The 17,413-nt window shown below is 39.8% G+C and overlaps 1 protein-coding gene across 1 annotated transcript; it reads left to right on the forward strand.

Annotated features, from left to right (window-relative positions):
• Nucleotides 1–6,296: 6,296 nt before the first annotated feature.
• On the forward strand, nucleotides 6,297–16,824 carry LOC105915790 (T-cell surface protein tactile). The gene is made up of 7 exons (XM_012850018.3): nucleotides 6,297–6,444; nucleotides 6,623–6,967; nucleotides 7,258–7,367; nucleotides 10,742–10,898; nucleotides 13,623–14,030; nucleotides 16,373–16,475; nucleotides 16,655–16,824. Exons 1-7 carry the CDS (start codon nucleotides 6,384–6,386, stop codon nucleotides 16,797–16,799), a joined length of 1,329 nt encoding a protein of 442 aa, XP_012705472.2. The 5' UTR covers nucleotides 6,297–6,383; the 3' UTR covers nucleotides 16,800–16,824.
• The last annotated feature ends 589 nt before the right edge of the window (nucleotides 16,825–17,413 follow it).

A 17,413-nucleotide genomic window follows, 5' to 3' on the forward strand; every position in this document is an offset into this window, starting at 1 on the left:
TTTTTGAAGTGTTAAATAAACTTGGACTGTATCCAACATTATTTTGCATCTGTAAGAACAGGAAACAGAACAAGACTTTAAGGGTAACACATATTCTACTGTTGTTGTTTTTCTCAAGGGTATAGGTATCAAAAGTGTTAATTTGTATTTATAGGAATGGTGCAAGCTGTTAAAAACATCATTGTATGTTTACAGGGTAGTTCAGGAGAAGGGATAGGAAGCAAAACAGCAGACAAGGTTAAGTATTTAAATCCAATGCTGAGTCTGTCTGCAATTGGTGACAGAAAATATTTTTGCCAAAATCGTATGGGAAAATGACATGTTTATATTTGTAAGTTCTCCAGGTCATTGGCTTACAGAATAATACCACAGAGCTCAGCGTTGTTAAAAAGGGAATATAAAATATCATAATCCCAGTACAGCTTAATATGATACATATACAGAAATGTAGAGAATAAATTATTCTATTTCAGGGCTTTAAGCGTAGAGCCACAGGGAGAGTGGTCTGCATTGAAGACTTGCACTGCAAGAAAAACTCCCCTTTAACGGGAAGGAAAACCTCCAGCAGAACTGGGCTCAGTATGAACGATCATGTGCCTCAAACAACTGGGGGTTAGAGAAGACAGAGCAGAGACACAACAAGAGAGACAAACAAGCACAGAAGCACACATTGATCCAGTAATCTGTTCTACATTAGATGGTAATAGCTGGTGATCTGTCTTCCCTGGATGATGTCACAGCTAACAGAACGTCAGACCAGGTGTACCTACTATGAAGAAAAAAGAGAGAGAACAAAAAGTTAAAAGCTGAAATGACGACAAGCAATGCAAATTTAAGAACAGTAGAACTCAGTAGAGTAAGAAAAATAGACCCTGATGTCTTCCAGCAGCCTAAGCCTATAGCAGCATAACTATAGAGATAGCTCAGCATAAGCTCAGCCACTCTAACTATAAGCTTTGTCAAAAAGGAAAGTTTTAAGATTAGTCTTAAAAGTAGACAGGGTGTCTGCCTCACGGACCAAAACTGGGAGTTGGTTCCACAGGAGAGGAGCCTGATAGCTAAAGGATCTGCCTCCCATTCTACTTTTAGAGACTCTAGGAACCACCAGCAGACCTGCGGTCTGAGAGCGAAGTGCTCTGTTAGGAACATACGGGGTAATCAGAGCTCTGACATATTGAGCTTGATTATTAAGTGCTTTATACGTGACAAGATTTTTAAATTATATTCTTGATTTAACAGGAAGCCAATGAAGGGAAGCTAAAATTGGAAAATATGATCCCTGTTGTTGATTTTCATCAGAACTCTTGCTGCAGAATTTTGGATCAGCTGAAGGCTTTGAACTGCATTTTGTGGACTCCCTGATAGTAAAGAATTACAATAGTCCAGCCTTCAAGTAACAAATGCATGGACTAGTTTTTCAGCATCACCCCTGGTCAGAATATTTCTAATTTTGGCAATATTCCAGAGGTGAAAAAAGGAAACTCTGGACACCTGTTTAATATGGGATTTAAATGACACGTCTTGGTCAAAAATAACACCAAGATTTTTTACTTTATTGCCAGAGGCCAAGTTAATGCCATCCAGATTAAGTGATTGATTAAGAAGTTTATTTTATGAGGACTCTGGTCCGAAGATTACAACTTCTGTCTTGTCAGAATTTAAATGCAGGAAATTTAAAGTCATACAGCTTTTGATTTCATCAAGACATACCTGTAGTAATTGATTGGATTCATCAGGAATAATCTATTTAATACACTGTGCTATAACCCGTGCAATAATCCTGAAGAAAAGACTTCTGCTGCTATCAACACCTGAATATATGTCAATACACATGTATGTGTGTATGTATATATATATATATATATATATATATATATATATATATATATACACACACACACACACACAGTATATCACTATGAATGTAAATAAGACATATGCCCATTCCTATTTCTTTTTGTATTTTTTATTCTTTTTGATCCACCGTATATAACTGATGCACCTTTCCTACTTTGCACCTTCTCTTATGAGTCGATGTGGCAAGTGAATTTCTCCAATGTGAGATCAATAAAGCCTATCTTATCTTATGTTATCTTAATAGGGTAATGGGTGGGTAACAGTACAGAAGCTGCAGAGAGGTGTGTTAAACTATGGTTCTGCTTCCCTGGTCTGGACCCTGGGTTGTCAGCATTTAGGAGAACTAATAAACCTGGCCAGATTCCTAGAAAGAAGAGCTGCACCATCCAAAGTGGGATGGATGCCATTTCTTCAGATCAGACCAGGATTTTCCCAGAAAGTTTGCCAGTTTTCAGTGTAGCCCACGTCGTTTTCAGAACACCACCTAGACAACCAGCGGTTACATGATGACAAGCGGCTAAACATGACATCACTGGTCAGGGGACCAGAGAAAATTACGGAGTCCGACTGTCATATTTTGTGGCCTGAACCTGAACACACCACAGCCAGAGTTCAGTTTAAAGAAAGTTTATTGAAGAGGACAAATAGTGGATGATGATGACTAAAGTTCAGAACAGGCTGGAGCAGGAGGCTGTTAGTGGTTGGAGCTGGCAAGCAGGATGGAACCGGAGCACGGAGGTAGCAAGGCCAACAGCACGGCAGAATAAAGACTTGGAAACCAGAGCTAGACCAGCGGCACAGCAGAGTGGAGACTTGGAACCAGAGCACAGCAGGATTAACAGCACGACTAGGTGAATACTTGCAGGACCGGAGATAGAGCAGGACCAGAACCACAGCAGGCAGGCGGAGATCAAGAGAACTTGGGTTGGACGAAAACAGGATGAGGTGAGCAACAATGAGTAAACAGTACGGTCCGACGAGGAGGAACTGAATACTGGGAGCTTAAATAGAGATGATGACATGTGTGATGAGTTGTGGCTTGATTAGTGGCTGACAGGTGTAGATGATTACTGAAGTGGAGGGAAACTGAGATGTATGGAGGGTGAAAAGTGCCAATAATATGTCCATGGTGCAGAAGACAGGCTGCAGCATGACACCGACATTGTTTTAGCAAACTTACACGCCGACGCAACACTAACTTTAGTGACCTCCGATCCACATACCCGGGTGTCATTACCACCACCATGAATAACAATCTTGCTGTATTTACGCTCATCCTTAGCCAGCAGTTTCAGGTAGGATTCTATGTCGCCCGTTCTGACCCCTGATAGGCATTTGACTATGGTCCCTGGTGTCTCTAGTGTCACGTTTCTGACTAAAGAGCTGCCAATCACCAGAGTCGGCTTCTCAGCGGGTGTGTCACTGAGTGGGGAAAATTTGTTATAAACGCAGATGGGTTGGTGGTGACCTTAGGACTGGAATCTCGAGCTATTCTTCCTACAAACCGTCATCCAGCTGGCCTGGTTACCCGGCTGCTTGGGTGCTGCTGCTGGAGGACCGCTACATGAAGTCAATCTATGTGGCTCCGCGCTAGCTAAGGGGCGGCTATCAGCTGGTTTTTCAACAGCACGGAGCCGGGTCTCCAATTCTGACACCCTCGCCTCCAAGCTACAAAAACACTACATTTATTACATGTACCATTATCACTAAAGGAGGCAGAGGAATAACTAAACATTTGACACAGAGAGCAGGAGATAGGGGGAGACTTAGACAGAGACAGAGAAGCAAAGAGATTAAAGATAAAAACGAGAGAGTCTGGAACAACAGACCGCAATTCACACCGTGACAACAGGAAGTGACACAATATGCCTTACTGCAAACAGGAAGTGATGACCTCCAATCTCCTGATGCTGAGGATGTGATAATCTTTCATAAAAAAAACTTTGTATGCAACCAATGAGCTACTGACGCACACACACACACACACACACACACACACACACACACACACATATATATATATATATATATATATATATATATATAAATAAAATAACGTGGCTATGCACCTTTAAGGAAGCATGAGTCAGAAGGAAGGTCGGATTACCCAGAAGGGTAATCCGACCAAGGCACCCTTTTTTCCCAGACAGTCAATAAAACTGTCAAACAGTACTTCTGCTTTTGTTTGTTGTCCCATTCAGTCGTCATAAAAAAAAAAAAAACATTTGGGACATTAACTGAAACATAATTAATTTCAGTCTGTAGTCCAACTTTTCTTTACTTTTGTCATCCCACTGCAAAGTACTTATTTGTGTTTTCATTATGCAAAGCACTTAGACTTGTTTTCTTACTGAAATATGCTGTGCAAATAAATTTGCCATGCCATGCCTTGCCTTGCCTCAGATAGAGCTTGGGAGAAGGATCTCTTGGTTTTCCCAAACTTGGATAAGTGGAGGACTATGAATTGATGGATAGATTGAGGGTTGTATAATGGGCATAGCCCGTGCTGAAGCCTCCTGGAGCTGCAGCTCCAGGAGGCTTCAGCACTGTGGCTGTTGGGGGGTTTCCTGGAGCCCCTCTCTGCTCTCCACTGGGATGGGGAGGCAGTTATCCCTGTGTTGGTCCCTTTTAGGCACCTTTGCTCTGGGTGTCCTTTCAGGCGTCTGGGTTTCTGGTTTCCCCGGTGTCTGAGTCAGCGCTCTGGGGGGTGGGTCTTTGTATCCTCACAACCACTACTGAGCATTTTCATACGGATAAACCTTTCATACACAAGTCCACTCTCACAACTACCTACAGGTGCTTGGATTCAGGTGCTTACAGATACACTTCTATAGAGAAAACCCTGATCAATAGCTTTAGCCGTCACTTTATACATCCCAGAATAAAAAATACTGTATATTCTCCAGTGATGGTATCAAGGTGTTGGTTGTTTGTACCTGTAATTCTTTATCAGTTGGTTTTGCTGTTCTTTTTATATCTCTCTTTGTAGGTGTAGAAGCAGACTCAGATGATATTTTCTTGCTCTCTCCTTTTCCTCTCTATTTTTTCACCTTATCTCTCTTTTAACATGTTGTCTCATCTTTTTGAAATAGTCCCAGAATAAAATCTAATAAATCTTTTTGCATATATTAATCAAGTGGAGCACTATGGCCAAAGCTGTAATGCTCCACTTGTGAAAGTAAAATATGTTGGGCTCTCTTTGGCATTGAGGCAGCAATTCTTTAAGGTAAACTACCAGGCAGGGCACGTAAATACTACTACTACTACTACTACTACTACTACTACTAATAATAATAATAATAATAATAAAATATTTTTTTCAAAAACATGCTGATGTGTGTGTGTGTGTGTGTGTGTGTGTGTGTGTGTGTGTGTGTGTGTGTGTGTGTGTGTGTGTGTGTGTGTGGAGAAGAGAACGCACAAGTGAAGCAAATATGCTTCTTTGGTTTCGCAACAGTTTAGCTGACAACTTAGGCTGTAAAGTGTTCATTCTATTCATCAGACTGACAAACTGATTATAAAACCGTCTGTGGTGGCTGTTTTTTGCAAATAGTGCTCTGTAGCACCTTCTTCAAGGCTAAAAAAATTGTATGTTGTTGGCGGCTTAAAACTCATGAAGTCACATTTTTGTGGTTATACGTTTGGAGGGCTTCCAGGAAATAGGCTAAAAACCACAAACTCTCTTTTAAGTAGCGTACATTGCAAAGACGCTAAACTAAATGAAGATTTCTAGCTTTTTTTAATTTGTTAAGTGTGTGCTGAATTTATCCAGTATGCTTTGGGCTTTGCATTGGGTCTGTTTTATTTGTGTTTCACTCTATATTGCAATAAAAATAACCCCTTAGCTTGTTTGCTCAGGCATCACAACTGAATAAAAATACTTTATGTTCTTCACAAGATTGTGAGGCATGAAATCAACTGTTTCTGAAGATCCAGTTAGTATTTAGATTTGTGCGACAGAACACTCTAGTGGTCCCAGTGATAATTATGATATACAAAGTGCAAGTACCACTATTGCAGAGGCTCAAAGGGAAACTGAAACACAAGCCAATACAATGTTGCACTTCAGCACAAGAGACATGAGCATGTTTATAGGATATAGGAGTTCAGTACATAAACAAAATGAATTAATCCTTCTGTTTTGTTTGGTTTGCGATTTCCCTTGGTACCATTCTTAAATTATTTCAAATCTAGTCTTTGCATATTTTTATTTAGCAGTACTGACAAACAACAGATCACAAAGTTTACTTTACACAGTTAACTTTACAATAAACATGCAAAGATTTAGAGCAACTGCAAAGTTCTGCTGTGCATGAGAGGTTTCAACCTCAAGGTTTCAGTGCCACACATTTGGTGCTTTCAGCTTCATGTGGCTTCCTGTTGAGATCATCTTGCAGCATGATCCTGTTCACAGTCTCACAGTCTTCCAGCACTGCTCTTCCACCTCAGTTGACGGTGAACTATTTCTTTCTTTGCTAAATCCCTCTATGGTCTTACAGTGATTGACTGTAATCACTAGCTCAAACATGGCTGGAAGTGTACTGGGGATGGCCTTTTCTCTTCTGCTCCTTGCCTCTATTATCCAAGGTAATCCAATGCACTTGCACATGTCCTCTCGCTTCGCTAACAATAGTAATATGTTTGCCACTGAATTTAAAGTCTGTTGACTCCTGCCGTTTCAAGCTGTTGTTTTCAGCTTTATAATGCACTAAATTTATGTTTCTTCCCTTTCTTTACTTGTCACATTATCTGATCTACCTGACAGGTGGCAATAATTCTGAGCAGTTTCTTTATGAAACACTGGAGGCTGAGGTGGGCCAGAACATCAGTATACCTTGTGTCTTGAAAGACGGTGCTGATCGCAAGATTGTTGGTTTTAAATGGATGAAGAATGGAGGAACAAACCTTGCCGTTTACAACCCAATTCATGGACAGTATTTGTATTGGCCTAACGTGACCATGCAAGTGAAGAGAAATTATGTAAAAAATTTAACTGGTACAGAGCTTTACCTCCCTTCGGTGAACAAATGGGACAGTGGGATCTATAGTTGTGAGATCACAATATTTGCTTCGGAATCTTTTTTCATCAAAACAACATTAACAGTCAAAGGTAAGTATGTTTGCTTCTTTATATAAAAGAACTGTGACAAAACAAAATGCTGGTCTAAGTCTGTATGCAAAAGGAATGTCATTTCAGCTGTATTTGCCAGTAAAAAAGTTTCTGTTCCCTCATCAGCCAAACACTGCAACCATGCTTTTTTTTCAAGAGGAAGTTGTGACCATATTAGTGAAATAAGACAAATTGCACAATCGGTTTTATGTGGACTGAAACTAATACAACAGGTTTCCTTACTTTTACTTTTTTTTATTATTCAAATGTACCTCTAATTTTCTCCCCAGATGAAATCAAACTATTGTGCAATGCCAACAAAGATTTTGAGGTCCCCTTTGGAGACAATGTTACAATTCAATGCACAGTGAACTCCAACGCACAGTACAGGTGGACCAAGGTAAGGGAAACATACAGATATTAAAAAAGAACAGAACAAAGAAGTAAACTAGGATCTCATTACGTTGCCCTTAACCATTTCCTTGACTTGCACCTGTAATCTCTTTGCTGATTTGTCTGCGTTTCCACTGCAATACAGTCTATGAAAATCATGTCTGCTGTCGTTGAGACAGAATCTATGTAAGATAGAAGGAAATGAAAACACAATTTTTGACAATAAAGCTGCAACCAGATGATTCTTTTAGCTATCCTCTTAACCTGCATGCTAAGTTGCAACAAACTCAGTGCAGAAGGCTAACTGTAAGAAAGTTTAAACAAACTTTGCAGATGTAAAATGTTGCAATTTCCAATTTTAAGTTTGTACAACAAATACGACTCCATTTTAAACCAAGGTTGACCCTGGACCCAGTTCTTAACTTGGTCGGTGTTGAGGCCTGGCTATAGGACAATAACAAATAAAGGAAAGCAGTGCATGGGATAGCTTAAAATCCCATTTATTTAACAAAAATCATAACTGGCTGGAGAACAGAGGTCAAGAAGAAAGAGTGAGAAGGAGCAAGTGGTGCCTCTTAAGATAGATCTGAAGCTCTCCTGTAGATATTGGCCAGCTGCCTCCACTTTTAATCAGCACCAGTTAGGAGCTCTGAAACATATGTTAGAAAGGCCCAGAGAAAAAAAGAAATAAATAAAAAAAAGAAAGGCCAAGAGGAGAGGTCTTGGGCTATAACAGTCAGAAGAAGAATCAGTATGGTTGTCCAGATTAAGAGAACCAGTTTGGTTTCATATTAATATGACTTTAAACCAGTTTTACTCAAATTATTTGTAAAAAATCAATAGAGGGAGACAATTTCTTCACAAAAATTTAACTTTTTTTTATCTCATTACCCCTAAAGGAGATGTCCCCCTACGTACTGTATCACCACCTAAATGTGGTAACGGCATTTTAAGCAACAAACAGTGTTTCTGAATGCTTCACAATCTCAAACACATAGTTTGAAGCAGGCATCAACACCCACTGACATATATTAATATGTCATATATTAGAGTGTTGAAGCATTAAGTCAGAATAGGCGCCGAAAGACTGAGGTCTATGCATTGGATAGACAACCTTAAAGGGGACATATCATTTGAAAACAAAACTACTTTTTAAGCCCTTAAATATGTGTTGTTGTGTAATTGGAGTCTCTGGGAATACAGAAAATTTGAATGTTGTCTGTCCAGGTACTGCATAGGTATCTTTATATTCTTTAAGGCATATTTTTCAAGCCATTCAGTTGTCTCTGTTTAGCAAATTAATTTGTTTGGCTTTTAACCTGCTAGACATTTTAAAAGCCATAAATTATACATAAACAGGGCTCCCACAACATTTTTATTGGCTGCTATATATATACACTCACCGGCCACTTTATTAGGTACCCCATGCTAGTAACGGGTTGGACCCCCTTTTGCCTTCAGAACTGCCTCAATTCTTCGTGGCATAGATTCAACAAGGTGCTGGAAGCATTCCTCAGGGAGTTTGGTCCATATTGACATGATGGCATCACACAGTTGCCGCAGATTTGTCGGCTGCACATCCATGATGCGAATCTCCCGTTCCACCACATCCCAAAGATGCTCTATTGGATTAAGATCTGGTGACTGTGGAGGCCATTTGAGTACAGCGAACTCATTGTCATGTTCAAGAAACCAGTCTGAGATGATTCCAGCTTTATGACATGGCGCATTATCCTGCTGAAAGTAGCCATCAGAAGTTGGGTACATTGTGGTCATAAAGGGATGGACATGGTCAGCAACAATACTCAGGTAGGCTGTGGCGTTGCAACGATGCTCAATTGGTACCAAGGGGCCCAAAGAGTGCCAAGAAAATATTCCCCACACCATGACACCACCACCACCAGCCTGAACCGTTGATACAAGGCAGGATGGATCCATGCTTTCATGTTGTAGACGCCAAATTCTGACCCTACCATCCGACTGTCGCAGCAGAAATCGAGACTCATCAGACCAGGCAACGTTTTTCCAATCTTCTATTGTCCAATTTCGATGAGCTTGTGCAAATTGTAGCATCAGTTTCCTGTTCTTAGCTGAAAGGAGTGGCACCCGATGTGGTCTTCTGCTGCTGTAGCCCATCTGCCTCAAAGTTCGACGTACTGTGCGTTCAGAGATGCTCTTCTGCCCACCTTGGTTGTAACGGGTGGTTATTTGAGTCACTGTTGCCCTTCTATCAGCTCGAACCAGTCTGGCCATTCTCCTCTGACCTCTGGCATCAACAAGGCATTTCCGCCCACAGAACTGCCGCTCACTGGATGTTTTTTCTTTTTCGGACCATTCTCTGTAAACCCTAGAGATGGTTGTGCGTGAAAATCCCAGTAGATTAGCAGTTTCTGAAATACTCAGACCAGCCCTTCTGGCACCAACAATCATGCCACGTTCAAAGTCACTCAAATCACCTTTCTTCCCCATACTGATGCTCGGTTTGAACTGCAGGAGATTCTCTTGACCATGTCTACATGCCTAAATGCACTGAGTTGCCGCCATGTGATTGGCTGCTTAGAAATTAAGTGTTTACGAGCAGTTGAACAGGTGTACCTAATAAAGTGGCCGGTGAGTGTATATATATATATATGTATATAAATATCAAATACACTTTCTGAGAAGCTTGAGCATGCAAAATGGTATTTAGGGGCTGTTAAGACTCGTACTGGGTTCCGAAACTCTGACATCAGTTCTTTTTGAACAAAGGTTGTTGCATGAATAAATCCCTCAAAATTCCATCGATGGTACATTTAAACATTAAAATTTCTGAAAAATTAGAGTGTGCAAATAGGCGATCACAGTAGTGTTATTGTAACGTGTAACAGACACAATCTTTTCAGCATGCTGCCAAAGAGACTGAAGAACAATGTTTTAAAGTGGCCGCCACAAAACACTGCTCTCAGCACCATAATAAATTTAAGCAGGGCCAGCTTCAACTCTGACACAGTTACACTCGGTCTGTTCCGGAGGAATGGGCCAAACTTCCAGGAAACTATTGTAAGGAGCTTGTGGGAGGACACTCAAATTGTTTGAAGTAGAAGTCATTCAGTTTGAAATGCTACAAAATGCCAATTTTGTATCATATATTCTGAATTAAAATATTTTTTTGTTTTTCTGGAAGATTATTTTTCTTTCGTACAGGCATTTAGCAAACTGAAATGTTATGGTAATCCTTTCAGCCCAAAATAGAACATATGTAAGCTCTTTTAATGTCACAGTGGGAAGAAAAGGTTATGTGTTTCTTTATGAAGTGAATAATAAGATCTGGTTTTAGTTGTATCGAGTTACTGTTTTCTAACAAAGGGTGTTTATGTTCTAAATGATCTATTTGTGGCCCAGGACAACAAGCTTGTGTCAGAGAACAAATCCCTGGAGCTCTGGCAGGTGACAGAAGCCGATGCAGGAGTGTATGAGCTGACAGTAAACACAGGAAGCAAAAGCCTGCATAAAGAGTTTATTATATCCGTGCTGACTACAACCACAAGTTTAACGACAGGTGAGCCATCCTGTTCTTTTTTGTTGTTGTTGTTTGTTTTATCTTGTTTTGATTTTTTTACTGCTACATGCCCCTTTGGGTCATACTCCATTTCTTCGGATCCTCAGAGCTGGATTATCAATCAAACACTGGGCCAAAGAGACAGAATGTCTTAATAAACCGCACTGGATAAGGACGCTGATACTTGAGCTTCCATTATTATACTTTTGCTCTCTCAGTTTTAATTTTAATTATTTGAAAGGAATGGTAGAGATTGAAAGGATTTAAAGCTGTCAGGCAGGTCATGGGGATGTAACTGAATAAATTGAGAAATACCGAGAAAGAAATACAATTATTTGCTTCAAATCAGTTGTACAAAAGGGATAAGCATGGAAATGAAACTGAACTCAGATGATGGAGAACTTAACAGGATCTATTTCTTCAACAAACCAGGCTGTGTATTGTCTATCACTACGGCTTTGTCACTGCTGAGTGACACGACTGTGGTGAGGTGAGAAAATAGTGTCTACGTCGCATCCTGTAAGCTTGTTTCATGAGAAAGAGCAACAAAAAGAAAACCTCCTAGATGTGAGGAGTTCCTTCCTGCTTTTCATCTTCGTGTTCAAACCACAGAAACACGGAATGGGGTGAGAGCGCAGTCTATCGGTCAGAATAGAGAAGTACAGCAAGCAGAGGGTCTATTTCCAGAAAACATAAAGATACTTTACAAGGCATTTCTCAACTGTACAATGCCTAAACTGCTAATCTTGTCATCGCCTAACATAAAAGGTCCTGGAGGATGATGTGGATGTGAAAATTTGAGAGTAAATTATTCTGAGCCTGAGTAAATTAAATTTAAATGCCCAAAAAATGTATTCCTAACAATAAAAAAAACAGATGGTTACATACAATACTTCTTACTTTTGCTGTAAAGATGGTGATAAATACAATAAATTATAACTGCAACGTCTTGGTTACATCTGTAGAATGTTTGGTGTCCACACAGCAAGCAATTGAGAAGTTATAGACGTTCAGATTGAAAAAGATCCAAGAGGAGCCCATACTGTTTTGTGCCATTTTGGCACAGTTTGGCACAATTTTTGAATTTTGGTATTTATTTTTGAAATAAAAAATGTGAGAAGCTATTATATATTTAGTAGATACTTTTGCAGAGGAGAGTCGGATGAAGATCTGGACAAATGTGTGTGTGTGTGTCAATCTCAGTGAGACAGCTCCAAGCATGTTATTGTTGCTGAAGAGCTCAAGCCCTCTTGAAAGGGGGCTCGTGTGGATTTAAGGGGTTAAACAAATTGAATTCTGCTTGAAAGAAACTATCATATATAAATAAATTCCATTTTCCAACTCAGTCCTGTAACAGATTTGTTTTTAAAACTGAAAAAAGGGAACTTTTAATTTCTTCTGTCATTTTTAATGTGAGTTGCTCAATTTTCTAATGCAGGGCTTGAATCAGAATTTTACTGGGGGAGAGAAGTCTCTTTACCCATTCTCAAAAAAAATATATGATTACCTTCAATATTTTTGGCACCTCTATAAAGATATACAAAAGTCATAAAACCATTGTTTGTTTGCTACTGTCTCTGGGCTCTGAAGACTTTTTAAATTACATATATACCACACTGTTTACTGTGTGTGGGGCAAGATAAATCTGTGTCCTTGCCCAGTCTTAATCATTACAGTTACAGTTGTTTTACATTTCTAAACAAGTGCATTTGATGAGCATGTTTAGAGAAGAAACTACTTTTTGTATATGTTTTCCTGAATTATAAAGATCAGCACCCATCTTCCTTCCTAGAATGGAAAAAAAAAATATTGTCTTTCTGATCTTCAAGACTGGGTTATATTTTGCCCATTGTAATGCTGAAGATAGGCACCAGCACCCCTTGCAACCCCATGAAAGATAAAGCGAGTAAGAAAATGGATGGATTGATGGATGGATGGATGGAAGACTGAGATATATATTTATATCTCAAGAAAACAGGAATTCATTGATGAACATCAAATGCTCCTTGACTCAGATAAACATGATGGAGTATAAATTACAAAATGTAATCTGTATTTTACATTAATTGCCTGTATGCCAATTGTGACTTTGGTGATTGTGTTAACTACACTAGAGTCGCTTAAAGAAAAATATACTGAAAAATGTTTTGTTTTTGTAATCTGTAATCTAAGAAAATCCAGCCAATTACATCAAGTTTTTGCAATAATCCCTCCAGCTGGATCAGAATGTCGTAACAGTGGATGTTTGATAGCATCAAGTTGGTGATTTTGTAGTAATTTCTGATACTGAGTGCCTCCTTGGGTTTTTTTCAGGGTACTTCAGTTTCCTCTCAAGGAAACAAGCATGCTAAGTTAAATTAAGTTAAATTCCATTTGAATAAGAGTTGATGTGTTTATGTGTATGGTCATTTGTCCTCTCACCCACTGGCTGCCTGAAAAAGGCACCATCCCCTGGATGGTTGGACAAAATGGGTGATTTATGTCTTTCAGTGCTTCTGTAGAAACAAAACATGTTGTACAAGCCATCAACTACATGCAATCATGCCATTAATTTTCTGGTTGTTGTTTTACGGTTTTCTTTAATATACATTTTTATTTATTTAGCTAATGACTCATTATGTATTTCTGTAGTTCCTGAAAGTGTTTTATGTAACAAACATAACCTACTTTATCTTACAGTAAGACTGAGCGATTAATTTTTAACCATTCCTTTGTGATTTTCAGGCTTGACAGAGTCAACTCAGGGTCCAACTGATTCACCACACACCAGCGCTCCAATAACCAGCACACTTTCAACAGATATGCTCTGGACCACTCAACCAAACTCCAGCACTGTTATGGTCCCTGCAGCAGGGCATGTAACCCCTTCAACAACTCCATTATCTGTTAGTGTCCCATCGTCCCCAGACACACAATCCGTCAGTAATTACCTACGCAACTCTAGCATGTCAAGCAAAGATGTGACAGAGCTCACATCAACATGGAGAACAGCTAGTGAGGAGATGAAGAATGAGTCCAACATTTACAGGCTGTCCACAAAGGACATTCCCTCAACAAGCACGGCAGACTTCAGGACAACAGGGGACATATTACAAAGCTCTGGACACCGTGGAACTGTTCCAATTGGCAGTGGTAATATTTGACGAATCTTGTTTATTTCAGTGTATAATTAAAAAAAAGGCAGGTCAGGGTTGGACAATATCAACAGAGGTGTATTATTTTATTACCAGTCTCCAGGTGGGACCCACATTTTCTTCCTTTTTCAATTAAGTAGCAGTTTTCAAAAAAAAAAATATTTGTTTATCTTTGGCAAAAGCTTTATTTGTGGTCATCAAGATGAGGCCAAAAGGTCACAAGGTAAGCAATAAAAAACTAAGAACAGCACATGATTACAGTAAACATGAGGCAAAGATAAATTTCATTGTTATATTGAATTAACTTACTTGGTTTATCGTTTGTAGTGCATACTCTGGGCGCGGGCTGCCTTACATGAATGCACTTCTAATTTAGACATTACAGTCAGGCAGTCTTGTAGACTGCTAAGGGGTCCATCAGGTAGTGACACAGTGTACTGTAATGCTCAAAATATCCATTGAGTCGAGCAGCTTTGTTGCTTACCAAAGTCGTGCTAACTTATTTTGACAAATTTTTGAGTGCATTGTACCACATTAAAGCAGTTAGTGAGCACAGCAAGTACGGTAATATTATATACAATATCATATATTTGAGAAAATTTAAGGATTTTAAGTGGACCTTACGGTCCGAAGTATACTGTAACTCAAACTTTCCAATTTTGTTTATGAAGGTGCTTTAAGTGTTTAATCTACATTTAAAAGCCACATTACATTAACTCAGATTGGGTTAAAATATATTGACAAAGGTTATCAACTTGTAAGATACCCACCTCAATATTTGCGCTCAACTTAGCAAATTACTCACATTGCCACTCAAAGGAATAGAAAGGAATAGATGGCATGTGGTCAACCGTAAGAACACCATCAAGGGTAGGAAATGAGCTTTGGACTGTTGTGCAAATTTCAGACAGTCTTTACCTCATACGTAATTTTGCAACAAAAACGCATATGTGTCATATTTCTAAAAATGTGACTCTGAGGAACGCAATGACTGAAAGAAATGTAGGTTTGAGAAGGTTTATTGAAAAGGTTGGATCTGGATGGATCTTTCAGTGGATCAAAGGTCTTGTGGGTTCTGCCGGAAAAGATGGAGAGGATGGTGAATAACTTGAGCTTGGTACTGTGAAAATGTTGTTTGGAAAAAGGACTCACTGAGGCGGTGGCTTGGGTTTGTTCCAGGTGTAGGGGTGCTGTGCAGACGTCCGGGTTTTCGGTGCAGGTCCTGGTCCCTCCTCGGTGTTGTGATAGGTTGGAGGTCAGGCAGGCGTGTGCAGGCAGGAGGACTAGCTGAGTTACTGTAGGTTCCAGTTCGGTTCTGAAACTGTTTCCAGGCTGATCCCTGACGAAGGTTAAGTGAGGCTTCCAGGCTTGGTGCAGATGATCAAGGTTCTAGGTCAAAGATAACAGGAACAGGGTTAGACAAGGTATCATGTTGGAACACGGAGAACACTTGGGTTTGGTCTGTACCACGCTGAAGCGCAAACAAACTGACGCCCTCCTCCTGGTTCCAGCTCCTTATAAAGGGTGGTGATCAGCTCAGATGTGTCACACCTGCCCGTCCAGACCTGCAGAGGAGGAAGAGAAGGGAAAGACAGGCCTGCACCTAGACCACAGACAATATGACAATATGGGTGATTCTAGTCAAATCCGGGCCTACAGCCTTCCGAAAAACTACAAAGTATGCACTCTCTTCTCTCTGGACATTTTATTTAACTTCCATGAGGTAAACTGTGCTTATACGTCATGTCATGCGAAATACATGACATTAGCGCCGGTTAGGGAAATCGCAAGGTTGTCATACTCAATTAGCTGTGAGAGCAAGCATACAGGCTCCTTTTCTTCCACCTTCCTTACTGACTGCACTATTTAGACGGCATTCATCAGGGAGACCGCTGACATACTTCCGCTTTGGGTAAAGAGTCCTTACCCAAAAGATGTATTCTGATGCAGCTAATACGTCCTTTTACATTTCTTTTACTTACTAACCCAATCAATTTAGTGAGATGCACAAACCTGTGCCCTCAACTTGCCTGGACAAACAAACCACAGAAACAGCTCAGGTACAGGGACCTTTGTAGACTCCAGCTTTCTTAGCCCCTAGGTAAGATATGAGGTAGAAAACTAATTAGACAGAGCATCCAAAGTTACTGCACTGCCACGGGAGGGGATTACAAGAAACAATATTTAGCCTCAAGGCTAAAGGTTTTGTATTATAGCATTGCATTTATTCAGAGTTTGTGGACTCTGGACACAAGGTAATCAATATGTTAGCAATTTATCTGTAGCTGCCTGTATCCACCAAATAATAGATTTTCCTCATTTATGCAACCTGCTTCTCAGAATCTGGACGGAGTCATATGCTGGTGGTGTTCATCATCATTCTACTGCTGCTATTGATCATCGGGGTTGTCATTCTTTACAGGAGACAGCTGATGAAAACAAGGTAAAACTAGACATTTTCTCTTTTTCCAGCTCCCTGCACCCAAACTGTTTTTACAAACATGTAAAATGCTGACATCTATCATACTTTGTGGAAGAAACACATGACCTGTAAATCTTGGGCATTTTTTATATCTATCAGTGCCACTAATTGATACCTCTGTTTTCATGCTCCTCCTGTAGGATGGACCTCCCGCCTCCATTCAAACCACCTCCACCTCCTGTCAAGTACACAGCTGCAAGACAAAGTGAAACACAGGTTTTCCCCACTTCGAGGTGCAACTCCATAGCAGAACCTATGAGACCTATCTTGTTGAATCAATGTTAACCTGCTTTTTGTGCAGGGTGCTGTACTTGTGAAGGTCTGCTAAAGTGATTTTATGCAGATACAAAATATATTGCTTTCATCTGCATGTGTGTATGTTACTATATATGTACATATTTCCAAAGATAGAGACACATTGCGTCTTTATGAAGGGCGTGTTAGCACAGGCCCTCCATACTTATTGGCACCTTTTGGAAGGTAAAATGTCTTGAAATAAATTACTCTTAATTATAATTGGATAATCTTAGTTAAAAAATGCTGAATCACTCAAACATCAAGTTACGAGGGAGGAAAACTACCCCCCTTGGTTTCATTCTCACTGTACTTGGTGGCAACATAATGCCTGACAGCCTGATTTCAAACTTAGTTTTAAATGTACAAACAATACTACTTCAATTTTCCTGTCAATCAGAGTCTTGATTAATTACTGCTAATTTGAATGTTGCACTTACATTTGTGCGTGTTGCTAATTAGCAACAGTACGCATAATGATATAATGCATCACAATATAACCATTGCATTGACATGATCAAAGTGGTTTAAATACAGCTAAATACTGCCAGATTCCTTCAATGCACAGTCCTAGGGGCTTCTATCCCCTCTTCCCAATACAAAAT

This window comes from Fundulus heteroclitus, chromosome 11 (genome assembly GCF_011125445.2).
Source record: "Fundulus heteroclitus isolate FHET01 chromosome 11, MU-UCD_Fhet_4.1, whole genome shotgun sequence".
NCBI lineage: Eukaryota > Metazoa > Chordata > Actinopteri > Cyprinodontiformes > Fundulidae > Fundulus > Fundulus heteroclitus.